General features: G+C 44.6%; 1 protein-coding gene and 1 non-coding gene across 4 annotated transcripts; both read right to left on the reverse strand.

Annotated features, from left to right (window-relative positions):
• On the reverse strand, nucleotides 1-25,787 carry KPNA4 (karyopherin subunit alpha 4). 3 transcript variants are annotated; one of them, XM_066600565.1, is made up of 17 exons: nucleotides 25,498-25,787; nucleotides 14,149-14,193; nucleotides 13,682-13,768; nucleotides 12,722-12,751; nucleotides 12,578-12,630; nucleotides 11,821-11,916; nucleotides 11,640-11,725; nucleotides 10,714-10,800; nucleotides 10,225-10,394; nucleotides 9,755-9,799; nucleotides 9,522-9,653; nucleotides 7,430-7,558; nucleotides 6,459-6,563; nucleotides 6,284-6,370; nucleotides 4,333-4,495; nucleotides 3,044-3,138; nucleotides 1-1,890 (listed from the first exon to the last, which is right to left on the reverse strand). In XM_066600565.1, exons 1-17 carry the CDS (start codon nucleotides 25,564-25,566, stop codon nucleotides 1,792-1,794), a joined length of 1,578 nt encoding a protein of 525 aa, XP_066456662.1. In that variant the 5' UTR covers nucleotides 25,567-25,787; the 3' UTR covers nucleotides 1-1,791. The 3 variants fall into 3 exon arrangements, with proteins under 3 accessions (XP_066456662.1, XP_066456653.1, XP_066456671.1); XM_066600556.1 differs by having other exon boundaries at nucleotides 13,679-13,768; nucleotides 25,498-25,786; XM_066600574.1 differs by having other exon boundaries at nucleotides 6,299-6,370; nucleotides 13,679-13,768; nucleotides 25,498-25,785.
• LOC136594756 (small Cajal body-specific RNA 7) lies at nucleotides 9,888-10,176 on the reverse strand. Its single transcript, XR_010788609.1, has one exon. It is a non-coding gene; the product is annotated as a small Cajal body-specific RNA 7 (non-coding RNA).
• Nucleotides 25,788-27,195: the final 1,408 nt, after the last annotated feature.

Genomic DNA, 27,195 nt, shown 5'->3' on the forward strand with positions numbered 1-27,195 from the left:
TTGTGTCTTAAGGATTACTCTTTATTTCCCACAACAGCCTAGCTTGTCTTCTACATTAATAAGTTTACAAGCTAGCTAGATTCTGTTTCTAGATTTAAACTGTAACCATGTTTCAGATGACAAGGAATGCTGCAAAAATACTCTAATCCAACAAAGATTCACAAAATAATCTGTATCCACTCTACAGTGTCTTACCAGTTATCTTTAACACAAAAGTAGATATTGATGCTAAATGGTGGCTATAGTTATATATCTTATAGCAACTTGTTGTTCATGCAACACTTGTGCTCCAAGGGAAGGCACAGCATTTCCTACAATGAGCCACCTTACAGAGTACCGGCATTTCTAGAAATCCCTGTTGCTTTTAATTTAGTGTGCCTTACTTCAGACGGAGGCAGGCCTTCCAATTAAAAGTTACTTGCAGAATAGGTCAATGCAAGTTATAAAAAAAAAAAAAAATACAAAGTTGTCTCCCTAAAGTGGCTCAAAATAGATCGTTCATGGCTGCCTACATCTATAGATAAAAAGGTTCTAAAACAATGTAAGGGCTTAGGCATAGTAAAGGTGTTGGGACCATGAACCAGTTTGTACATCTAAATCACACCTCCTAAATCTGAATGTAGCAGTACAAATGCACCAAATATCATTTTTAGAGTGTCCATATCATTTTCATAGAAAACAAATGTTTGATAACTAATAGGATTGAACACAGCACAGTGTCTACCACGACTGAAACATCTGTACAGGACCCAACAAAATGTATCTAAAAAATAAACTATGCTGTTCGTCGCCACATGCAAATATAGTCATGAGAATGAAAGGATTGCGTGGAACCATCTCATGTACTGGGGAACAAAAACAAAGGGGAAATTAGACTTTTCATGCGTATCCTTTCTGGTGTACAAATCAGCTTTGATGATATGGAACAATTTGCATAACATCAAACATTTATCTGGTGCAGATGCACAGGGTTACCTTCTTCAAAATTTCCTTATTTTTCTAAGCAACTTAAAATATATAAGCCATACGAGTTAGAAACTAAAAAAAAAAAAAAAAAATTAAAAAGAAAAAAAAAAATAGAAGAAAGCACACAGGCTGCAGGAGTAAACCAAAATCTGCTGCTATAGCGGTCTTTGTTTTGACGTCCAGTGTAAGGTAACACTTATGAACTTACTGTTTTCTAGGTTTAGGATCATCAACCCCCTGAAGGCGATTCAAGCTTGCATGCGTTCACATACAGCACCACACCCATTCTCTCGTACACACGCCACTCCTGGACTGGGAGTCTGCCTCATGAGTGAATTGCCTCACATTTGTAAAATGAGCCTGGCTCCACAACAACGGTGTCCAGACATTCATTCAATGCTGTCCATTCATACGGAGCTTCTTAGCAAGGCCTGGGCTTATTCTCCTTGGACTTGTGTGGGCATCCTACCCATGTGTTTTTTTTTCTTTTATGCTTACAAGGCTTGATGATGACGACAGTACTGCATTTCCTCATTTGCTCTGTTAGATCAATGATTCCTCTCAGGCACTGAAGATCTTTGACCTGTAGCCCTTTTCCTCTGCACAACCTATATAAGCATTCGGTGTGAAGTTTTCATTACATTTGCCACTCATTCTCACTCGCACCCACTCGCCATCTTGACATCATTTGGTCTTTACTGTCATCCAAATGAAGTCCGCACATTTCTGTCTCCGATTTAATGCAGCAGCAGATCCCATGAGCCAAGCTTGATGGATCAAACCAGTTTTCAGTGCTGCACTGTACCTAACTTCCAACCATTCTTCCTAAAACTGGAACCCTTCTGCTGGTACATTGGCAGCTGAATTGAAATTGAATGTTCCACCTTGTCTTGTCTCGGGAACAAGGCTAGCATCTTCATCAATCTACAGAAGAAAAAAACAAAGACCTGATTATAGTATGAACATTTAAAGCCTTTTAGAAGTTACAGTTCACTAACAGTTTTAAAGACAGCTAAAAGAAAAAAAGCTTAAGGCCTCATGTCCACGGGGAAAATAAGAATTAAAATCCGCAGCGTTTTTCCCGCACGCGGATCCGCACCCTATAGGAATGCATTGACCACCTGCGGGTAGATAAACACCCGCGGATGGTAATTAAAAAATTTCTGGAGCATGAAAAAAAAAATAAAAAAAATATGGACATGCTCCATTTTAGTGCAGATCACGCGTGCGGGAGCTCATAGAGCACATAGCGCAATTGATCTCCCGCATGAAAAATAAAAGACAATTACAGTGCATCCGCAGCGGATCTGATTTTCCCCGTGGACATGAGGCCTAAGAGTTAAGACAAGCTTCAGACAACGGGAAGAAGAAAGTTCCACCTACTGCCTAAATTTCTTATCAAGTGCCAGGACATTTTCTGCAAACTATAATAACTTACACACGTACAAAGGTGTACTTAATGTAACACAAAACTAGAAAAAAAGTGGTAAAAAAACCATCACAAGGCAAAACACTTCATAACTTGAATATGGCTGCATTCACACACAGCAGAATTGGTGTGGATTTTCCGCAGTACGAAAATTGTACCAATTCTGCAGCAAATTCCTCTCCAAGGCTGGCATCATTCAGACACATTTTTTTCCCTTAAACTAAAACCAGAAGTGGGTCAAAAACTAAAAAATTTTTATTATCTATTTCTATGTTTAAAAACTACATCAAAAACAACAAGTGTGTTTCCAGCCTAAGGGTGGCCATACACATTAGATAGAAGTTAGTTGATGGTTGAGAAATTGCTGAACAAAATGGTCTGGTTACCACTTCATTTTGCAGCCACAGCTACACGCATTTTCCTTCATAATGGCAGTTCAATCCCTACATGTTCAGTGAGGCTGTCATCTTAATCCACTTTAATCAACTTTTAGGTACCCCTTTAATATGTGTGAGCTGTCAACTAGCAAAACACTTCTACTACAGTGCGACAAGTCTGCAATATATGCAGCGCTGGATCCAGATTTGCATTTCAAACATGAACTACATTTTTTGTTGCCCATTTAAGAATTGAGGGACAGTTCCTTACATCATCTGATGAGAAAAACTGGTCGATTATTTCAAAGGCCAGTTTGTAGATATCTTCATTTTCGTGACTCTGCAGCTGTTCAATTTTTTCTAGGCCTGCAAAGATTGATTCACCAAGTTATATACTCATGTTAACAAGGCAAGATAGACACATATTTCATAAACCTTCCCAAATGGGTTAAGAAAAAAAAATTGTGGGCCATAGCAATCAACAGCCTTAAATTTTGTATTCTACTTCTGAAAAACTGAAGGTATGATTGTTTGCTGCGGGCAACAAAGTTTAATTTTATACAGTATGTCATAAACCTGCTCAATCATGTTGCAGTAGGAATAAGCTAATGCTTGGGAAAGGGAGTGCAACGTCTTGACACCAAACCGAGCAATGGATGCAGTATAGGGCTGGTTAATTAATAAAATTACTTTCATTAATTGCTCAAAAATTTTACCTAGGAGTAATTTGCTCTTAAAAACATCAGATAAAAAAAATGTGATAGTTAAGTTTAAACACACAATTAAAAGGAACTGTAAAAATAAACGATCCTATAATCACCTCTCCTGGCTCCCTATATGTCCAGCTCTGTACAGAGCTCTGGGTCTGTTTACAAGACATCACAGGCTGCTGCAGCCAAATCACAGGCCCCTGTGCTTGAGCAATAAAAGGCCTGCGATTGGCTGCAGCAGCCTGTGATGTACAGTCTGACTAGTCTGTAAGTCAAACTGGAGCTGTGGTGCCCCGGCAGCATGTGCTTTGACACAGGGCAGTAAGCACGCTGCTAGCTGTACACTGGATTCTTCTTGTACGGCACACTGCTGCGACAGCAGGGCTGGTTGCAGATAGCAGACAATTGAAAAATTCTGTCACCATCTGCAAATTCTCAGTCGCACTAGCGGCAATGCTGGTCACCATTTTTAGCCCTATTCTGACTTGTCAGAAATGTGACAGACATCAGCCCTGCCCCGGTGGGCACAAATATCAGGCCTGGGGAAACAGGGGTGTGGCACAGGGAACACATCTTTTAGAAGTTTAACTGACAACACCTTTAAACCCATCTCCATGACCCCCACTGATGAGCAGAACAAAGCGGTGCAGTGGCCTCTTCACTTCAAAACCAGACACATGAACATCCAAACAAGCAGCCACGTCTGGTACTACAGCATGTGATGACCTGAGCTTCTAAGAATGGAATCTGGACATTATGGGGACAACGGTCTTCTACTAGTCTACAATTAAAGAAACCAAAGTAGAAGGAAAACAAAACAAAAAGAACCCAAAAACACGTTTATACAAACCTCCACATTCTTCAATAAGATTGGCTATAGTTTCAGCCTCATCATCAGCCATTTTTAATATGTTGCTCAATCCATCCAAAACTACTTGTATAACCTGTGCATCTTTCACAGTCAACAGATTGCAGAATGGTGGAATCACATTTTGCTGAATAAGATATGCAACCTAGAAAAAGACCATTTAAAATTACAAGAAAACCCAAAAGACTGGAACTACACTTTAAAAAAGCAAACAAAAAGGAAAAAAAAAAAAAAAGTTCAAGTGTAAATCTCGTCAATTGATATTCTAAGGCCTGATGTCCACAGATTCTACAAGGGGAATCCTGCACGGAATCAACCCATGCCTGCGTACCAGTCCTTGTCTTCTGTACTGCGGATGTGTGCGAAAATGCAGCCCGGCGCACACGTGCAGTACGGTTTTATTTTAAACTGCAAATTTTTTTTTGAAATGTCAATTGCAGAGGAGTTGCGGCTCGGATGGAGTCCATTGACTTCAATGGGAACCGCAGTGAAATGGAGCATGCTGCGATTTCTAATCCACGAGCGGTAACCGCAATTGGTTTCTGCTCGTGTACATGGAAAAATTATTTTTCCATAGCATGCTATGGAGGGTTATTGCTGCAGAATCCGGAGCGGAACACCCTCTCCAGATTCCACAGTAGAAATCAGCCCGTGCAAAAACAGTCAACTTTGTTTTACACCAACACAGTACCATGCTATTTTTGTTGTATTTTATACAAATAACTGTGTGTGTGTGTGGTGTGGTGTGGTGTCTAGCTGCTGAGGCCCCCACCGATCTCAAGAACTGGACTCCCATGTCCCGTTCTGTCACTGCAGGAGTTGCTTCACTCCCCACAGTGACTGGAGAGCTGCCTGAGCATTCGAGGTCAGTGCTCCATTTATATCAATGTGGCCAACGGAAACCAGAGTGGGTGCTGCTCTGCAATCTCTACAGTCCAAATGATAGTGAACAGAGTGCTAGTGCGCTTGCGTGAACGCCACTCCATTCCGTTGTCTCCTCTTTGTGGGAGTGCAGTAACCCCACAATGAGGGGGATGGCGAACACAGGACCCCCACTCGAGAATGGCAGGGGTCTCAGAGGTGAGAGTCCCCACAGATCAGCAAGTTATTCCCCAGCCTGCGGATCGGAGATAACTTGTGATTACGATGCAACTCCTTTAAAGGGGTTATACCAGGAATAATTTTCATGCAAAAGTCCTGAAAGACTGCTTAAAGGGGTTGTGCCAGATTATGTTACCCCTTAAAGACAGGATACAGTATAAAGCTCAGGGCTCTGATCACTAAGACCCACACCGATCCCAAGATAGGGAGCCCCAAAAAGGTATATGCCTGCTGTGGCTTTATTTATTTGAATTGGAGTGCTGGAGATTATTGAAAACACTGCAATTTCAGGCAATCACACTGAAATGAATGGAGAGGTGGCACACATGCAGAATCTTTGCTTCATTCATGCGAGCACCTTCAGGACCAGTGTTCTCCTGAATGGCAGTGATCAGATCCCACTGAAGGCAGCATAAAACTAAGACAGACCCTTCAACCCCACCCCCCCACAGAAAAAAACAAAACAAACCCATGGACAGCTTCCATTACAGTCAATCGAAGCAGTCCATCCCACATTGAGTCACCACGGATCCAAATCATTGCCGGCGCGACATGCCCTGCACTGCACAGGCTCCACACAGGCGACTATGGGTCTTTAGGGGTTCATTGCCGGGGCACCAGGTCCGATTCCGGTGCAAGATTTTGCAGTCGGAATTAGACCCAGTCGTGGGCATGAGGCCCAAGGCTAGATGAGGATTTAATACATTAGTGCAAATGGGAGGGAAGGGGTGGGGGGCCCCCCACACAATTTAAATAGGTGATTTTCTGATGACACATTTGCATTAAGCCAACACAGTAAATATAGCAGTAAGTCACAGATAAGATTCCGTACCAACTCCGTACTCACTTGGTCTTTTCTTCCACTTATTGTTAAATTGCTTATAGCCCATGCTGCCTCTTTTTGTGTCCCAAAATCCCCCTATTTAGAAAGAAACATCAAGCTTCGATTAGAGAATTATAAAGAAAACTGTGAGATGAACTTTGTTCAGTAAAACCTATTGCTTTACCTTATCCAAGAGGTGTATGATCATCGGGACAAGGTTAGCATCAATAACCGCTTGTACTTGTTGCTGGTTGCCTGCTGTGATGTTGGACAAAAACCAGACTGCCTCCTGGAAGAATTAGAAAGTCAATTTTAATGTATAAGACTGTTCACTAAATATTAACAGGATTAGAAATAAAAAAGGAAGCACACTTATACAAAAATTAGACATCTCTTAAAAGGGGCCTTCTGAGAACCCCAAATATTGGTGGCAGAGGGAGGATGCAGTATGCAATAAGATAAACTTTAATAATCACCTCCCACTGAACGCAGTTCTCCCCGCTGCTGCAGGCCGCTGCCCAGGTCTTCTATTTACATCGGCTGCAGCGGTGTGACAGGGGTTGTTTACATGTGACTGCTGCGGTCAATGGGAGGCCAGCAGGTACTTCAGTGACATCCTGCAAACCTGCCTTGGGGTTTACGGGACGTCACCAGGCCTTCTACCTGGATGACATCACCTGTCTGATGCCGTAACGGCAGACTGGTGCCACAGTGAGTATATTAGTTTTAGCCTCCCCATGCCCAAAACATCATAAAAGTGACTCAAGAGAACCCCTTTAAATGACAAATTGGAAAGCCAAAGCTAATCCAGCGTCTTCCTCCTTCACTTGATTTCATACATAGTGCAGGCATTTCAACCAACAAAAACTAAACAGATCTGCGCATGCATCTGTAGATGAACTCACGGCACTTCGGCAACTTTCCAGTGCTGAGTGGATAAGTCATCCACATTAGAGGACACGAGACGGGGGTGGGCGGGGGTACACCTTTGGGCAAAATGAGCAGTGAACTTATGGTCCGCTCACACAAAAATAATTGAGAAAGAGGACCATAATAGTTGTAGCGCTGTTCTTTGTTTCCATTGGTAAGAACTGATGACAGGTTCCCTGTAACACAAGTGTAGCAGTCCATATACAGTAAGCAGTAATTGCATACCTTGTTAATCTTTTCCTTGACATGTGTAAGCAATGCTGGAAAATGTGAAAGTGCATCACAGTTCAGAACAACCTGTGTCTGTTCATCTGTTCCAGTGACGATATTCCCTACAGCTCTCAAGGCAGCAGTCTAATAGAAGAAAAAAAAAAAAAACATTGTTAAAAGGGGTTTTCTAGACTAATTGGCCATTTACACAGGATTATCATTGCTCAAAACTCATTCGAATGAACTTGAGCGATAATTGTGCAGTGTAAATGAAAAAAAAAAACCTCACTTTTCATTCACAGGTCGTTAATCAGACTTTTTAGTCAGCTTAAAAACCGGCGCTGGATTGCAGGCTTGTCGTTCTGTGTCAACGCTCTGCGTTACATAGGTGAAGAACTGAGCGAGAAGCTAGTGATCCAAGGGTGGAGTTTCAGTGTAAACGCTCTGCACAAGCGTGCTGACCATCGGCCAATGTAAAAGGGCCACAAGTTATAGATTACTTATCCTCAGGGCCCAACACTTGGGATCCACACTGATTGAAGTGATAGCGGAGCTCAAGTCAGAGCCATAAATTGTATAGCAGCTTAATCCTGTTCATTTCAGTGGCCATGCGACTAATATGATGTCACAGGCCTGAGAAAAGGCCAATGTGCTCACTACAGCGCTGTGGCCTCTTCAAGCAGCCAGTCAGCAGAGATCCGGAGGGGTGGACCCCGCAGAGCAACTGATAACTTATTCTGAAAATAGGTAAGAAACCATGGAAAATTCCTTTGAGAAATTGTAATCTAAAAGCCATAAGATGAGATCTATTTTTTTCCCCTTACACACGCATTACAAAGCAAAAAATAAATAAAAACAAAAACCACTAGCTATAAAATAAAACAAAGCAGCAGGTCATATTATGGACTGAAATAGACCACTGAAGTCAATGGGAATGCACGATACATGCTTATTGTGTATTTGCACATAAACCCATTGGGCCTGCGTGTTTTCTTTTTTGAGCAAATACATAATCATTATGTATGCAAAAATAAATAAATAATAAAATCAAAGACTAACAGCATCCAGGCCCACACACGAGCAGTGTTTCGTTCTGTGAATACACAGTGCATTCATGGACCAAAATCTGCATACACCGATATGAACGAGCCCTTAGGGTAGGTCCACAGGAGACCAGATGTCCACAGAAAAAGCAGCTGCAAAATCTGCATGTCTTCCATGTGGTTTTGCTGCAGACTTCACTCGCTAATTTGAAAGGGTAAGAATCTGCAGTATAAGTGGACTTGCTGTGGATTTAAAATCTGCATTACAGGTCAATTTATGCTGCAGATAATTTTCTCATAGTGTGTAAATAAGATTTCTTGACTTCTCATCCACTTGAGCTTTACTGCAATTTTCAGTGTATTTTCTGCAAACCTCATATATGCCATGACAACATATCCCAAGGTCCCATTCACACCCGCACCTAGCCTTCAGGTGACGTTTGTATTCAGCGCTGTCCTCCGAGCCAAAAGATAAATAATGAAACCAGGTCAATTTGGCTTCCAGACAAGATATATCAAGTCTGTAAGGAATTCACATGCTATGGATTGTTGTGGAAGGTTTGGCATTCCACAGCTGAAATTCTACAACCAAAGTACAATACAATGTAAGCAAATGGGTTTTAAAAACCCTTTCCAATCCAATTTGCATACTGGTTTTCTTAGGGGCTTACTCTTTTTCTGCAGTTATACAACAGAGCGATATGCTGGATAAAGCCAGTACTGCATGAGGTGACACATTGGATAGCCTCTGACAGCAGAGAGGCTAGCAATATACAGTAAGAGAACCCCGACGGACGTCTTCCAACATCGGAGCTGTACAGCCTTAAATCATAATGTCTTCAGATGTGAGACAGTGGATTGGAAAGGATTAAATCCTCATTAACGCAGTAGGAGGAAAAAAAAAAACACATTCTGCAGCATGCAGTCATGGGAAAGTAGTAATGGATTTTCACCACAGGTTTCATTCATTGCAATGTGTGAATTCTGCATGCGGATTTTGGTGCTAACATGTTCTAGCTGCATGTTAAAAGAACAGACTCCAAGTTTAGTGCTCTGGCACTTACCTGCACTTTAACTTCTGGGTTGCTTAGAAGAGGAACCAAGTTTGTCACAATCCCAGAATCTATTACCATCTGAATTTGCTCATTACCAGCATCCGTTAAATAGGAGAGAGCCCACACCGTGTCCACCAAAATCTAGAGATGATAGACGATCGTAAGGAATTTTTTAGCACTTTAAAAAACACAAATGCTCAAAAAAGGAGTATTAGAAATGGGACAGACTGTCAAAAACTTACATTTACATCTGTGTGGTGAATGAGAACACAGAGTGCTGGCAGAATCTGCAAAACAAACCCCACAAATTCAGTAAATTATTCTAAATATAAAAAAAAAAACTGAGCAACACTACAATACAGATTTGAATGCTGTCTGGATCAGATCACAGGTCTGATTTATACACACCTGTCAGAGAAAAGGGTATACAGGTTATTTAGGAGACCTAACATGGGGCTTTAATCACTGGAATTGTTGCCGTAAAGCCCCTCTTTTTGCAACATTCCTCAGATGCACTCCGAAATCAGCAATACTTTGAAACTTCAGAGTCCCCTTGTAATAACCAAATTCATACACTCACACATACACACAGAACTAACCATTAGAAGAATAATAACTATATAAACACTCACCAAAACCCTGATTCTCTATTTCATCATATCCGAGAACAGCAATTATATGCTACTTTGCCTTGCCCTTAAAGTACATTTACCTCCTGAATGGTCTCCATAGGTGGTGGAGGGTCTTTGTGCCGACACAAGTTTACCATTACCCAAGTGACATTTCTCAAAAATGTAATGGGTATTGATGGGTTGATAAATGACAGCAGAGGCTTCACCACACCAAGGCTGATTACATAATCCCTGCATTGTGGCCCATCACCTGATAAGAAATCAGAAATATTAGTTTTTTTGATACTTTCTTGTGACCAAAGTCTCAATATAAAGAGAACTGATGATGGCCTTATTAGACTGGCTGTAATACCTGCCCGTTTTAAAAAAGTTCAGTCTTGTTTTTATGTATTGTGTAGTATTGGCATTATGGGCATGGGAAAGTTTTAACACTGAGCGCAATAAAGTAAGTGAATCAGACCATGATCCTCACTGTAAACAAGAAAAAAATATTCTGTGCGCAGCACTGACAATATGTTGGCGTTCCGTCAGAAACAATCAAGATAGTTTATGCTGGAGAGAATACTTACCAATTATATTCCCCAGTGCCCACACGGCCTGCTCACAAACATTCTGATGAGGAGAATGCAACAGTCTTAAGAACAGAGGAACAGCATCTAAAGAGAAAAAGCAAAGTCAGTTAAACTAGCAAAATAAGTGAACTACAAAACAGTTCATAGCTATGCTGACATTTACACATAAGGCTAGGGCTACAATCAAAAAAAACCTTGTGGCTGTACTACATGACAGCGCACTGCTACGTCACAGCTATTGATATTGAGTGGTTACATTGTAAAATGCAATTCACTGCAACAAGACAGTCAGCAAATAACCAAACCTACTGGATTTCAGAGCAACCACATTCACTGCCATTAGATGTGATTTTAGCAGAGAGACCCTGCAATTTTGTGTTGCGCAGTCAAAAAATAATGCAGTCCTAGGTGATCAGGTCAAGGAATTAATAGCTGGCTTCACTAACACTGAAACTAATGGGAGCCATGGCCATTACATTCCCAGCTCCTCATGGTCAGAGCCAGAAGCGTCATAGCAGGCATCACTTTCATTGATTTTAACGGAAGTAAAGCAGTCTATTACATTCCCGATCCTGACCGCCAATGACAGTCAGTCTCCCTGACAGAGAATCCGCTTATTGGCAAGGACTCAAGCAGCAGCCCCCCACTAATGAACTATTAATGGCATATCCTGAGGATATAGCAACAGTAGAATTCCCAAAATACCCTTTAAGGGTTCCATACAAACACCGTACCTCCATGATGCAAGTCATGGATTGTTAGGGTTAGTAAGATAACAGATTATTGCTTCGGAATAAGTTGGCACTACACAAATAAAGATTATTATTGCATTATATGTGGGCCTAGCTGTACACAGACTACAGGAGGTTATAATAGGCTTATGATGTCAAAGTCCATAAACTACATCACTCCTATATACTGACGTGATTGAACCACAGCTTGTGTTTGCTCAGATGTTCCTGAAGCAATGTTGGTGAGAGCCCACGCAGCTTCAAACTGGAGTGAAGGACTATGGCAAAGAAAGGAAAGAATAAATAGTCAAATACAAAATTTGCCTTTCCAGAACAAAAGGAAAATAAATAAATAAAATTGAAGAACACTTACTTATCGTCTCTATCTAGGCAGTGTACCAAAATCGGCAAAATCCCAGACTTAATGAGATCATCGATTGGTGGATTACGATCACTGGACAGAAGTTTCCTGACAAGAGAGAGCCAAGTTAGTACCAGCCAACGCAGTTCAACTATGGGAGTCAAAAAGCATCAGTATGTTTTCACCAACTAGACTTTTAATCACTTGTTTGTGTTAAGGTTACTTTCCTGTTCCAGTTTTCTAGTGTTTTAGGGATGAAAACTGGATCAACACTCCAAGAGTAGCTATTTGGGATCAGCACTGTTACCTAAAATCAATCCAAACCCTTTAAATGGAGCTTCACACAATAGTGAATGCCATAACCATAGAAAATGCTTTGTACATTTTAGTCATTAGCGCCTGAAAGGAGCCATCATATCAGGTGAGGGGGATAAGAATGCCAAGTGCATGTATATATGTACCAGTGAACACTGTAAAGACCATTATTGAAACGAAGGATAGATCATCACCTACAGAAATGTCACCATAAAGTTGCTGATGGAACGACAAGCATTTCAGGGAGAGACTACGAAAAGGTCTGCAGCAACAGGGCTGGTTTGTTTAATTTTCAGCACATTCAAGTAATGGACCCTGTAAGGATTGCCCTCTCCAGCATCAGCATTTTGGACATTTGTGGCAAAACCTCTTTTTAAGGTGTTTGTCAACGGTTTCATTACATTTGGCCTAGACTTTATACATAAAAAAAAATAAAATAAAAAATAGATTTTACCTTGCAGCCTGCACAGCGCTGAGTTGAATGCCCTGATGGTCACTGGATGCATTCTGAAACAAATAGGTAAGAGTATTAAACTCAATTAACTCGAACAAGTGTCTAGTGCTACCAGATTCATTCAGTAAATACATTTCACGTTACCTGCACAATTGCTTCCAATGATGTATTTTGCTGAGAAGAGAAAAAAAAAGGTTACTTATAGGTAACAAAATTATGGCAATACACTTTGAAATTCCTTTTTAAAATGTAGACTAAGGTGGGGGAGGGGAAAAAAAAAAAATACAAAAAAAATAAATAAAAATCACTCACTTGTCATTCAGTTTGTTAAGCTGACTTTTCGTTCAGCTTAAAGTCTGTGTAAATGCTCTGCATGAGCGCCAAATACCTTTGGCTTGTGAACCTCTCGGGTTCTTCGTCAGGCTAAAGGGTTTTTAGCATCTGTACGTTACCATCAGGACAGCAATTTATCATTTCCTTAAGCTTGGCAAGTTAGTATTTATGGAGGTGAAACTGCATATTTTCTGGTGTAGCTTCATGACCCAGCTGTGCATTGATGTCTGCTGCCCAAGGACCCACAGAAGGGGAAGAGTACCCCGGATTAGACAGGTATAGGGGCAAATCATAAAGGATATATGTACAGCAGGACATAGATGTAGAATGCTTCAAAGTTGGCAATTCTTGTAGTGTAAGTAGAAGCATATAAATGGGCGCAGTTGATCATGTAGCAAACAGGACAGGCGCCCGTTAGTGGTCTGTGTTTAGAGGGCCTGAAGGACCCAACTGGCCTTCTGACTGCACCACTTCGGAGGCGCTACTTATTTCTGTTGGATATTTCTGCTCAATAAAGCCTTGGTTCTGAGAATAGCCTTGGATCCTCGCTCAGCGACACAATCACCCAACATACCAAAACATTCATCATGTTGGCCTATTCAGTTACAATGGGCTTATGTCAGACTTCTACAAAAGATGACATAACTCACGTGTGATGGTCATGATGAAAATACTGTCACCCCCATCGTGCCAAATGCATTTATAACTTGCACCGCCACAAGTATTACTAGGAGCACATGGTACGGTATACATTTCCACTGCACTCACCACCTTGAAATCTGCATCCACGTCAGAATCCTCACAGACATCATCATGGGGAACGTTTCTCCTCTTTAGCAGATGCTCGTCTCTTTTATTCTATAGAGAAACGGAATGAATCGAATGATATCACCAAGGTTGTGATGACAGAATTAGGTGCAGTAAGTGGAGCCATATAGCAATTAGATTTCACAGTCTAGAGATCTACTAAATGCATAAGATTAACTACTGAAATCCCACAGCAGTGTTGACTGGAGCCTGCGATCAGGCACATTCACAGCTGCAGGAAATAAAGGGGTCCCCGGGTGATGCAATACGAAAACAAGTATGGCTGACAAGCCGGAGTCAGAAGTACTTCCTGTCCAAGAAACTGAAGTTTGTTTTTTGACAGGTGTAGTACAACTTCAGTAGATATTATGTTATACACGCTGCCTTTAAACTAAGGCATTCTAGTGTTGGTTAGTGAAAAATTACTATACCTTTCTTAGTTCCACGACAACTTCATTCCTCTGTCTTCTCATGCTCTGGAGAGAAAAAAAAAAAAAGTTAAAATGTTTACAGCCAAGTAAAAAAAACTTTGCCCCTTTGATAATTTACAGCTGTGCCTTGAAAATACATTATAATTTCCAAGGCTGGGTCTCCATGCTGCGATAACCACAATGTTGAAACTTGCCCACCCATGTTAGCCAATGGGCACTTGATTCTGCCAGTACTGCCCTTATACCAGTGGAATCATGGAGCCAATCACAGTCATGCCAACTGCAGCTTAAAAGCAGCCTAAGAGCTGCAGGTCCCTTAACACAAGCTGCAGCAGGTTCTTCTATCGCACACGTGCCAAAAACAAGGCCCGTGGGCTGAATGCGGCTTGCCAGCCATGCAACAACCCAAGGGCTCTTTCACACTATGGGGACCCTATTACTACTGGGGACTATTACTACTGCGGCCACTATGGGGGGAGGGGGGGGGGGGGGATGGGGGCACGCGCCATTACTACTGCGGCCACTATGGGGGTCACTATTATACTGTCTTACAGTTACAATTGGCCCTTTGAAGGCACCCATAAGGCTGATGTGGCCCTCGGTGAAAATGAGTTTGACACCTGTTCTATGGGTCTGCCTTTTAGAGGGTAACCCCCTGAGAATGTAACTCACATCCCTTATGCAAGTACCACATGGAGAACTGCCATGTCTGACTAGAGGGGCGACAACCATATAATATCCCAATAAGACACAAGGACAGGTAAAAGTTATCAGGTGTCTACATCAAGACTTACACCGGCTGCACATGCCCGGATTTGAGTTGTGGAATCTGCGATAGTCAACCGTGCAGATCTGCGGTATTCCGCACCCATTGAGAAGATAGAACATTTGCACGTCAGCTCACATGACCAGATAGCGATTCCGATTTTTGCAAGTGGATTTAAAAAACGCAGCATGTCCTATTTTTGTGTGGACGGCTTCCACTGAAGTCAATGGAAGCCGCCTGACCCCCAGCTGATCCGCAATTGATATTGCGGATAGGCCGCAGGTATCCGCGTCATCACCTAGTGACGGCGTTAGAAAAAAACAAAACCCTGTACAGCGCATGACTGGCGGTGACTGTCTGCGGTGACAGCCGGATTCCGCTGCGGGTTCTTTATGCAGACCAACTACGGATTTCACCCCATGTGAAGCATAGAGTGAAATTGGCAGCAAAACCCAAATGCTAAGGCATGCAAATTTTAGAGCCACAAGAGACTTTTCTGGCCCTTGCGGACATACCATTACTATGCAGAGTTTACAAGAGGAACAGTCAGTGTAGACTGAGGCAACACACAGCACTCCCATAAAGCAAACAGAAGTAGTGTGTGCCAACACAGCAATGCAGAAGCAGAAACACACTGGTCGGCTGGGCCTTAGTACAAGGGCATGCTATTCAGGGGGCTCCAACATGTAGAGCTTGTGTGCAGAACTGAATGTGGTTTATCCGGATTATTGCTGCGACCTGGGCCATGTGCCTCACCTGTCCAAGTCACATGACCAAAAAACACAGCAAGACCGGCAATGTTGTTGCGACGGCCACCAAGTGTCCGGCACCCTTACCCTGCAGCCATAAGTAAAGTGTAATTTAGTATAGAGCGTCACTGGACAGGAGCCACGTCCCCAAGTACACCGTGTCCTACAACCGACGCCAGCGCAGGAGGCATGAGTGCGCAGTATAAATATAGACAGACTTTGAAATCTGATAATGTAAGGCATGAGGTCTAAAATAGACAATTGTATTAAAACCACAAATACATTAGCAGGAAGGATTCTGAGAGGTAACGCCGGCATCCCACATACAATCCGTCACGTGGCACAGCAACATCCAGAAACGCATCAGTGCGCCACAGCTGGAAGGCACTGCCACCGACACAGGGCTGCTCTGCTATGGAGAGAGAACTCTCCACTGACCTGCCAGTTTGGACGACTGACTGAGATCCAGTCCATGACCCTGCGTACAGCAATCTATGTCAGTGAAATTGTACTGTGCATGACTGTACTCACAGGCGGTCATACACCATACTTTTTTTCTTCCCGCACAGTCACTTAGCAATGCTGTGGATACCTGCAGCCCATATGCAAAGAATAGAGAACAATTGGCTGTGCTTGCAGATGATGCAATGCCTTACGTAGTTCTGCTCACATTAGCAGTAATTACCTATAAGCTACTGCGTATCATAGGGGCGTACAGAGCACACGTGATAAGAAATTCCAATACGGTTGTGTGAGCCCGGCCTAAGGGCTCATGTCCACGGGCAGGTTTGAATTTCAGGATCCGCGTGGGGTACCTGCACGGATGATCCAAAGTTCAAGCCGCCCAATAGACAGTCATGGACGCCCGCAGCTCCGGAAAACAAATCGCAGCATGTTCCATTTTGCCATGGATCCCACAGACACGGCTTCCATTGAAGTTAATGGAAGCAGCCCAATCTGCGGCACACCTGGAACTGTCCACTCCGGGTGTGCTGCGGGCCCCGCGGGAAAGCAGAACTCAACTCGCCCGTGGATATGAGGCCTAACACTTTACTCCAAGACATCCCCCCAACATGCATAATTGTGGTCCAGTGTCCTCCGAGCCAATGGACATTTTATTGGAGGAATATCAAGTTTTTATGGGCACTACCTCTATGGAAATATGGGATAATATTTTACCTTACCACCTACATGGGTCGCTTACCTTAGATATTGCACAATTGTAAAGGCCCTTTTACACGCAAAGATAATCTTTCGAATGACTGAAAGATTTAGTGATTTGCATAGTGTTAATGGTCATTAACACTTTATCTTCATTTGCATATAAAAAAAGACCTCTAGGAGTTGTTTGAAGAGCCCAGCATGTGTGTAAACACGCCCGGCTGTGTAAACAGCTGCCAAGACATTCCATAGTTCTCTCCTGGCTAGTATAAACATGCCGCAGGGAGAACATCCTGCAGTCTATTGAAAGAGGAGCAAAATACATTCAAATGGAATATATTTGCTTAGTTGATCAGCAGCTGAACTATGGATTTTATGAGAAGTGAAATCCATTGTTCGAACGAAAATAACACGATGCCCGCGTTTATGTGCAATGATTATTTCTCATTTTCGGCCATTTGGATGAAATTTGAGCGATAATCATTGCGTGTAAAATGGCCTTAGGGCTCTGTTCACGTGTGTGATCTTTTCACCAGTTACATCAACACAGATAGGATTACAACGAAAGGCAACACCTACAGTATGTATAGGGGATTGTCACAGCTCACCTCCTCCCCTTCTTTCACAGAACATGGCCACAACTCTCTCCCATAGAAGTCAGTCAGCAGTCTTTACACTACAGAGAATACATCCAAGTGACCTGTCTGAATGCTAAGAGCAGAGCAGTTGTAGTATAGATGCCTACTCACCCCCCCAACCAAAAAAACAAACAAACAAAAACAACAAAAACAAAAAACAAGAAACCCCACAATTGTATAAAGAAAATCGAATAGAAAAAACCCCCCCAAAAAACGGGTCTTAGCGTCTAGTTTTCATTAAAGTTTCGATACATTCCTTTTAAAACTGGAGTAAGACTGTTCCCTTATACAGAGTGGGAGTGAATTACTGGTTTACACTGCGGATCTGGTGGGAATGCATCAACTGTTGAGCTTGTAAATCATGCAAAACCGGTCAAGAGCAGAGAGGAGCCAAAAGTGTCCTGCAGCCAATCAGGAGAGCCGATCCAGGCAAGGGGGAAATCTACCAAGAGTTATTTGGGTACCTTGTGGGAGAGTACACAACATGAAGACGCACACACCGATATGTATTAGGCACATCCATGCGACTACATAGAAATGTACTCTGACCTGGCATCATTTATAGGCAAGTCCGTCAGTCCCGGTGGCAACACCCTTCTGACAAGCTCCACCCACTTCACAAGAGATGAGGCCTTGTGCTAAATGTTCGCTACTTTTCCATGCCAGAATTCTGGCATCAAGTCTTCCATGAATGTCCCTGATAGTCTGGGTATTTCATTGGCTGGCCGCTTGGATTACTGGGTAGTTATTTGTTTTGGGTTCTCTGTATTTCAAAAGTTTATTATTTTAAAACTGCCCCCTCTGGTCCTCCCCTTTCTGCCCACTACTGCCACCGTAGGAAAGACTAGGCAGGCATCTATGACTAATGCTGCATTTAGCCAGGATGACTGCACAAGCGGGGAAGGTCACCACTGAGTTGTTGGCACTTGGGCAGAGCGTTTAGACAGACGACCGCTGGCTTGTCGCTCAACGCTTTACACTCAGCGATTAGTCAGTGATGATTTTCATTCTGGCTGACAGTGAGCGCCTGTAAATAGTGCATGATGGCTGTGGATTTAGACGCATTGATTACAGCACAAATTTGTACGTTTTTAAAATGAATTTTGCGCAATCATCGTCCGCTGTAAAAGACACACACACACACACACACACACACACACTGCTACATTGGCAAGAAGCTAGTCTGAAAATCACATCAACCAGGCATAAAGCAACAGCAGATGACACTTCCAAAAACAAAATGTGGGGCCAGACAGTTGTTTTAACAGGTCATTCACCGCTGTGAGAGTCAAGGACCTGCTTACAGTGAATGGAGGCTGGCGGGAAGAATGCTCCTCGTTCCATGTAAATGGGCCCTTACAGAAGCCGCACAAGACAAAGTGCTTGACCATTTCTGTAAACATAGCCACATCCGGCAGCCTGGATGAGGCAGCCAGCAGGACGGGCCATTCTTATAAACCCCATAGTGGAGGCCACACTGAATGCTTTACAGCTGATATTACAGCTTTCTATGCCAGTGAACAGAAAACAAAACAGTTTCTGGAAAGAGTGAAGTAGTTAAGACCAAAGTACAAAAAGCGATACCATATACAAGTAGACACGTCTCAGCAGACGCAGGGCTTGTGCCTCTCACTGATATAGACTATAACGCAATAGAGACAATAGAAGGCGTTTCAAGATACAGTATTTCTGAGAGGGCAAGAAAGCACATCCCAACAAGCCTAATGTATACTAAGTCGTCTGATCACCAAGGATCTAGGGCCAACGGCTTACAAACAGCAGTGGTGGTGTGCAGCCAGCCACTAGTCACAGTGGCATACAGCATGACCAGCGGTTGGCTGCAGCGATCATGTGTATATGGAAACCTCACCACTGAAGTTTGTAAACCAAGCCCAGCAGTGGTTTAAAGGAGTAATTTTTTAAACCATTTCCTGCCCACTCTGAAATGGAAATCTCTCTCAAACAACCCCTTTAAGGCCCCATTAATACAGCTGAAACTTTGGACAAAGAAAGTGGATTGTCCTATGAGACAGTACAAGAGGGTACCCCCACTTTCAGATGACTTCAGACTACACTGCCATGTGTACATGAATAACTCTGCCCATTATACAGCTTGTATATGGCATTTTCAGTAGTTTTTTCCTCAGCAGGCTGTATCACCAAATTTCAGTGTTCCGAGTTGGTGGGTGTAGACTGCTGATATGATCGCATACACTGAAGGAATCAGATTCTGATCCCCAAATTCTCTGTAGTACACAAACAGAATCGTGTAGGGCAATATGCAGCAATACTGAGCAGTGCAGATGAGATTCCAGTAGCAATAGCTTAGCAATAGCCACACTTGCCCGACTTTAGAGCAGCATGATACAACACCTACCAACCTCATTTATTTTCAGCCCCACTTCAGCACTATTCACCAATCAGGTTGCTGGAATTCTGAAACAGACAACCCAAACAACCAATCAGGTTGCTGGAATTGTGAATCAGAACCAATCAGGTTGTTGGATTTGCTGAATAGTACTGAAGTGGGGTAGAAAATAAATATGCCCACCAACCCTACCTCCTGTTATCTAATACTACAGATGGACTAACAGGCAGCAGACAGTAATTTAGTAGGAAGAGACCCTAGTAGCCAGCAATTTTCATTGAAAAAAAAACAAACAAAAAAAAAAAGCACACATGAATATGCTCACCCTCTCCACCGACATTGTCCCAGCTGGCCTTTACTTATGGGTGCAGAGCAAAGAGTCTGTGGTCAGAGTGCAGGCTAAGCCAGATTTCAGTAAAAAAAAAATAATCGTCCTATCTATTGCCGTTACATGCAGTGCAATCTGCGACAACTGAGGGGTGGACCTTCTTAAATACTATATGATACATGAAGTCTGCTGTACACAAACAGTACTGTGCTCTCCATCAGCCCCACAGCTTTTTAATGGTCCAGCACCAAACAGGCTCAACAGTGAGGAGATTTAATGGAGGCACTGCTCTCATGCTATGAGAAGGAATGGGGCTGAGGGAAGTGGCAGGACGCTGGGGAACAGGGCTGTGACTGGGGGAGGAAAGTATATGGAGACTGATGGGGTGTGTGCATAGTACATGGGGGGCTGGGATGACTGGTGGTGTCATTGATGGGGGGGGGGGGGGGGGGGGGGAGAATGAGAGCGTGGAACTCAAAAAAAAAATTAAATAATTGGTCCAATTGCCCCACCCTATAAGGGAGTTTTATTTTGAAGGCCACAAACTGCACTAGAAGGATGTTAAATGCAGAAGAATGATACACTTTATTACATATTTGTACATAACCCAAGTCAGGTCACGGCACGTAGTGTCTTAAACTAGACATTCGCAATACTGCACACTTGTGTCGTGAGCTCACCAGAGCAGAATAGCCTCAGGCCCTGCAACTTAACGTCTGGGGAAATCTAAATGTATGCAAAAGGATTTTTGCTTTTTATATAACATCTTAATCTTTTATTGAGAAGTTCTGGAAATTATATTTGGGTGTTACTTGACCATTTCCAAGGGCTTTGTTTAAATGGAAGAGGTCATCGGGTTTATACAGGGTATCATACAGTAGGGACGATCCCCAAATCCAGTGCTGGGTCATTTACTGGTCCCATAAACCCCTTTCGGCTGCAGTGACTACATGTGCATTCATCACTGAGCAGGCTAGCAGCAAGCTGTTTTATGGAGGCCCAGCAAGTGACCCCAAGTTGGAGGTCTTAGTCCCCACTTCTTGTTGGCCCAGATTGGCCATCCTGGCAGATTTCCTATATCAGTGAATGGGCCAGAAGAGCTGCACAGACCTACTACAACACATGATCATTTGCTACTATTGTATCCAGTGAACTAAACAGGAAACCTCTGATAGTTTACCTACACAAACATTGTAGCACAGTGTAAAGACAAGACCTGCCTTGATGCTTCTGTATGAGCCCCTTGTGTCTAGTTTCAGCTAAATACATTTACTAACATCCGTCTAGCGGGAACATCTCCAAGACAAAGTTATTAGGAGACGCACAACATCCAAAAGTCAAGTTCTGTCAAGTATGAGCTTGTCTCGATATGCGCTCCCGTTTCTGGAGTAAGCGTACTCATACATGGGCCGAGTGTAGGTCGCTTAATGGGGTATTATGGGCGTGAGGCAAATTTGCAGAAATTCTTGATTCTGGATAGCTGGCTATAAGCCTAAACCGTGCAGCCCACAGGCCTCACGCCCACATAGAATTTCTATACGGAATATCGCAGCGGTGTCAGACCAGATGCCCCCAGAGACCCCATACTCACCTCTCCAGATCCACGGCGAGAGCCTCTGCCGGTGAGCATGCGCAGTGCATGATGCGCTGGCGGTGAACAGCGATGCGATTTCGCTCAATACTTCCGCTTCAGCAGAAGTATCGCCGGACAGACGGCTTCCATTGACTACAATGAAAGCCTTTCGTGTTTTTCCGCACAAATTAGAACATGCTGCGATTCTCCCCCGCGAGCAATAAAAAAAAAAACACGCTGCTAATTTCCGCTCGTGGACAGGGGAGAATCAATTACAATAGCATGCATATAGATTGTTATTGCTGCAGAATTTACGGCAGTCGTCTGGCTGCGATTACCGCAACGAGTATCCGTCCGTGGGCATTAGCCCTTACTGATCCCCGTTTCTGATGTTTTCACACATTGCTTTTTTCCAATATGGCCACCACCGCCTGCCATAATGGAGCTTGAAACTACATTTACTACAATTCCCCCCCTTTGATTCTTTACTGCGTGTCCCCACTAAGTGATGCTACTGGTCAGCAGTCCGGTCAAAGAACTGACTAGGAAAAAAGCAGTCCGTGGTCTTCCTGAACGAGCTCAACCTGCCGCTTTTAGGAGGCCTGCAGGTTGTATCCAGAAGCAGCCTGGGAATAAACACATCTGAGGTGCCCCTCTAAGCACCCAACAACTATGGCGCCTGGGCTGTCACACAGTGAATGAGGGCAGAGTGCGCAGTCAGGTCCTATTTTTGCATAGGACAAGGATCAGTCAAAAATGACTTGCGGTATATTTACAAGTGTCAGGCCACAGCGCCCTGCAGTAACCCAAGCGCACTCTTAGGCTGGGTTCACACAGGACGGCCGCTAATCTCGGGGTTAGCCAGCCATGTGGACGAGATTTCTGAGAAATCTCATCCACATGGGACGGCCAATCCGCTGCGGTAAGTCCGGCAGGAACCGCGGCGGCTTTAGAATACGCAGCATGTCTTTATTTTTTCTTTCCACTGCGGCCGCGCTCTCCTCTATGGGAGCGCCGGCCCGCTTCAAAGCCGCCGCGGGTTCTTTCGCGGCGGTTCGCCTGGCGGAAATCTCGTGGTTTTTGCTGCGGCCAAACCGCTAGATTTCCGACGGGAATCCGCCCAGTGTGAACCCAGCCTTAGAGAAGCAATGAGGGTTGTGCTAAAAAGGAATCAAAAGTTACAGATTCTTGATATGGACAGCTTGAGCAAAAGTTTACAACTCCCCCCCCCCAAAAAAAAATGTTGGATGGGTCGTGTTAACCGTTTATGGGTACGTTACTTTTCGCCACCAATTTAGTTTTTTTCCCTTCCCACTTTTAATCTTCTTCATCCACCAACATAGCTGTCTGAGGGCTCTATGCAGGACATCTTCTGCCACCACTTTAGTTTTCCGTTGATCTAATTACGAGGGCCTATCTTTTTGTTGGAAACCTGTATTTTCTATTGTCACTATTTGCATGCATACAACTACACTACAGAGGTCGGCGCTTCTAACTGCAGACATGTCTCCCATTGATTTCAATGAGAGCTGTACTTGCAGTTACAAGTGCCGGCCACTACAGAGTTTGGAGCAGAACCTTCCATTGCTTCCGCTCCAACCCTTGTGCATTTGTGGCGCTGTTAACAGGCGCACAATCAGCTGATCAGTCAGTCCCAAGCAACAGACCCCAGCTGATCAACTATTGATGACCCATCAATAGTATTCTCCCTGTAAGATCCCTTTAAGACCCTGGCTGATCCCTTTAAGACCCTGGCTGCCATGGCAACTGAATGTCATCCCATGATCTCATCATGGCAGTTCTACAATAGGCTACATTCAGCCATATTCAAGTGGCACAACTCGCATCGGACAGTGCATGTCCTACTCTCATCCATGCTGCCATCTTGTTTCATACGGGCATCGGTCTGTATAAAAACCCACACATAAGAACAGCCACACAGGCTACAGCGAGGCCACATGCTGTACCCCAAGCGTGGATGAAGCAGTACCTGCACTGGAGCCGCATGGCCGACCCACTTGATGTAATGAGTGAGCCTGACGATGTGACCTAGAGAGAACTGTAGCACAATAACGAAGGCAAAGCCCAAATAAGCCCCCTACAACCTACAGCTCCCCAGCTGTTATAGCCCAGTGGCAGTCTGGCCTCATCTTCAGGGAAACCCTGTATACTCCATCAGCTTACTACTCATCAGTGTTATCTGTAACCCATCTGAGGGGTAACAGTCCTTCACAGGGGGTGACCATCGCTCTAGTCGGTCAGTGGAGAGCATCGGGGACCTCCTAGCCACCACTATTCACTATGAACAGGCAGTCCTTCACAGACGGGCCGCTGCCTGTTTATACTGAGAGGTGGCTCATTAGTCGTTTGGCCTCAGTGAAGCAGCCATCAGTAATTCCTCGCTCAGCGCCATCAGGTCCCACTTAAAGGGCTCATTCAGATGACTATTTGCGCACACAACATGCAGAGACTAGAACCCATTATTTCAGTGGGTTCGTCTTCACATTCATATTTTGCAGGTGCAGAAAAAAAACAAAAACCCCAAAATGACTTTCTATTTTGCCACGTAGGTGCTCAGCAGGAGCCTCACAAAAGCCTATGAAGGTGCACAAATCAACTGTGTTCACTGCGCTAACGTTACACTAAAGCATGTGCAACTGCGCCTAAGCGTTCAGTCCCACGGGCGGGTGCAGTGCTGGTGGGAAGGTGGGGGAGAGATTCCACCATTTCTTTACAGCATGGCGGTGTGTGTTCGCCGCGGCTCTGGCGCTGATGCACTTTTCTTACGCATTTCTTGCTTATATAGTCACTGGTTTTTACTTCATCAAACGCACAAGGCGGCTAGAAGTTTTTTTTTTGTTTTTTTTTTTACACGCCGTCTTCTACATGCACAGCGAGAAAAAAAAATGTTTGTTTTTTTCCAGCGCTCCTATAGACTTGACCCGGCGGCGGACACGCGGCGATGCATTTCCCCGCACATCACAATAAGTTCATTCTTGTAAAGCCACAGTCCTGCGTGCCGCCCGTAAAATACACCGGTGTGCGAGGCCTTTTACGGGGCAACAATTTCTAGATTGCACATTTTTCTGTCTACGGTCGTATCTTAAGACTCAAATACCGGCAGCCGGCGCCGTATGGAGCCACGCCGTATAGAAGCCGGCCACGCACACACATGTAAACATGTCTGACATCACACGTGAGATAGGCTCGGGTCAGTATCTGCGATCACCGCTTCCACGCGCCATAGATGGAGAGGCGTGACAGATCCGGTCTATGACGGACACCAGCGGCGCCGGATAGGAGTCACAGTTTATTACAGGAGGAAAAAATTAAATTGCGCTGCGCATTTTTCAGGTAACTAATAAAATCCCTGATGGGGACACAAGTGATATATGTGGTGGGGGGCGGGGAGGGGCACTACAGCAGGTGATACCAGAGAACAATAGCCCGCGGGCAGGAGGGGACCGCCGCGGATTCCCCCGCACACACGGCCGCCCCTCTAGGCCGGGAGGATGGCAGCGGCCTAGTCCGACCGGCAGCACAGGCCGCGGGGCAGGGCGGCACTCCGCAGTGCGCCGATGGCAGCCGCCCTCACCTACCCCGGCTCCCCTCACCCCGCCGCCGCCCCCAGTACCCCCCGACCGGGCCCCACATTCCTCCGCCAGCTCCCGGCGGCAGCGACGTCACAGCTGGGCCCGTGAGGCGGCGCCTCGGCCCGGGTGCGCGCTGTACGGCGGGGCGCGGGCGGCCGGCGCCGGGTAACTACCTCCAAGTCGCGGCCTTTGTTCTTGAAATTCTTCAGCCGCTGGTTATCCAGCTTGTCGTTGTCAGCCATGATGGGAGCGCCGGGGCCTCTCTGACCGCCCGCCTGTGTCCGAGAGCGAGGAGACCGGCAAAGCTCGTGCGACCCTCGCAATGCTTCTCACGGTCCAAACGGAGACCGCCGCAGGTTCAGCCTCCCCGGTAAGAGCCGCAGGCACCGCGCTCTGCTGCCGCTCGTCTGGGCGGAATGCCGGTAACAAGAAAGCCTCGAACTGGGGGAAATGACTCAGCCCACACACAGGAATCCCCGCCGCTGATTGGCTGTTCGCTGACCGGGGGAGGAGACTGAATTGCGCAAGGCTTCCGGTTGTTGTTTAGTCCGCCGACCAGAGGTGGCGCTGTGTTCGCTCCGAACGGTTACAGGTGGTGGTGGTAGGGAGAATGGGAGCGTCTCGATGTGTGAGCACTACTTCCGGAGAGGCGCTGAGCGACATGATTGGCGGTGGGACTGGGGTTAGAAATGTAAGGCGTAGGCAGCCACCGCGTCTCAGAGCACAGGCCTCACTCAGATCGTGAGCGCTCGGCCTGTGGAGACACAGTGGTGGAGTGGACAGGCGAGCAGTCAGGGCGAGTCCGGTCGTAGAGTAGGCAGTGGATGGACTCGCCCACTCTACTGTCCACTCGCCCTGCGCTATCGTTGTGTAAGCAGACAGGACAGGACAGTGCAGAGGGGAGTGGAGGAGCGGGAGGAGGATTGGGTTATTTTCTGGGGCCAGTTCCCTAAAGGGCCATTAACACGGGGCGATTACTCACTTAGACACCGGCTGCTTGTCGGTTATCGGCCACCACTTTTGTAATTAATTTCACAAATGTTTCACCAATACATATGCGTAAAAAAACGCTATTTATTTCTTAAACTTTTTTTTCTTTAAAACATAAATAACATATAAAATGCACAATCTGTCTTTTTATTTGTGGCGTATACACATCCACAGTTCTGGTCCGATTTGAGTGACATTGTCCATGATTGTTCTTCAGCACACGGCAACGAATACTGGCGCAATTAAATATCAAAAACTCAACGACTTCCTCTGTAATTTCTGCTACCCATAGCAACCAATCACAGCGCAGCTTTCATTTCTTATGCTGCTGAGGTGAATGAAAGCTGCACTGTGATTGGTTTATAATCAAATTTTTGCCGAGCGAATGATTTGTGACCACGGCAAAATGGCGTAGTAACATCCGTTATTATGTACAAGAAGGAAATGGCTTTGAAAGGCCGATTTTCAATATCTAATCCCTGCACATAGCGCCATGCACGGGTATAGTCCCTAGTGCAAGATGGTGATGAATGGTATATATTAAAAAAGTGGTGACAGATAACCCACAAGTACCCAAAATTCATACGAACAAAGTTGAGTGATAATCGTTCTGTGTAGATGCAAAAAAAATCGCTCGTTATTCGTTCACTACTCGTTATCGTTGACTTTGTCAGCATAAGAAACCACTGGATGGCGGAATTCTCACTCAGTGTAAACGCTACCTGCTCAGCGCTCCACATAGAAGGTGAGGCACTGAGCGAGAAGCCCACGATCCAGCGGTGAAGTCTGCATGGTATAAATGCTTGGTACGAGCGCTATCAACCTTACGTGACGTCAGTGCCCGTGCAGTCGCTTATATGACTGTCATCCCATGTAAAAGG

Source organism: Eleutherodactylus coqui, chromosome 1, assembly GCF_035609145.1.
Source record: "Eleutherodactylus coqui strain aEleCoq1 chromosome 1, aEleCoq1.hap1, whole genome shotgun sequence".
In the NCBI taxonomy this organism is placed as follows: Eukaryota; Metazoa; Chordata; class Amphibia; order Anura; family Eleutherodactylidae; genus Eleutherodactylus; species Eleutherodactylus coqui.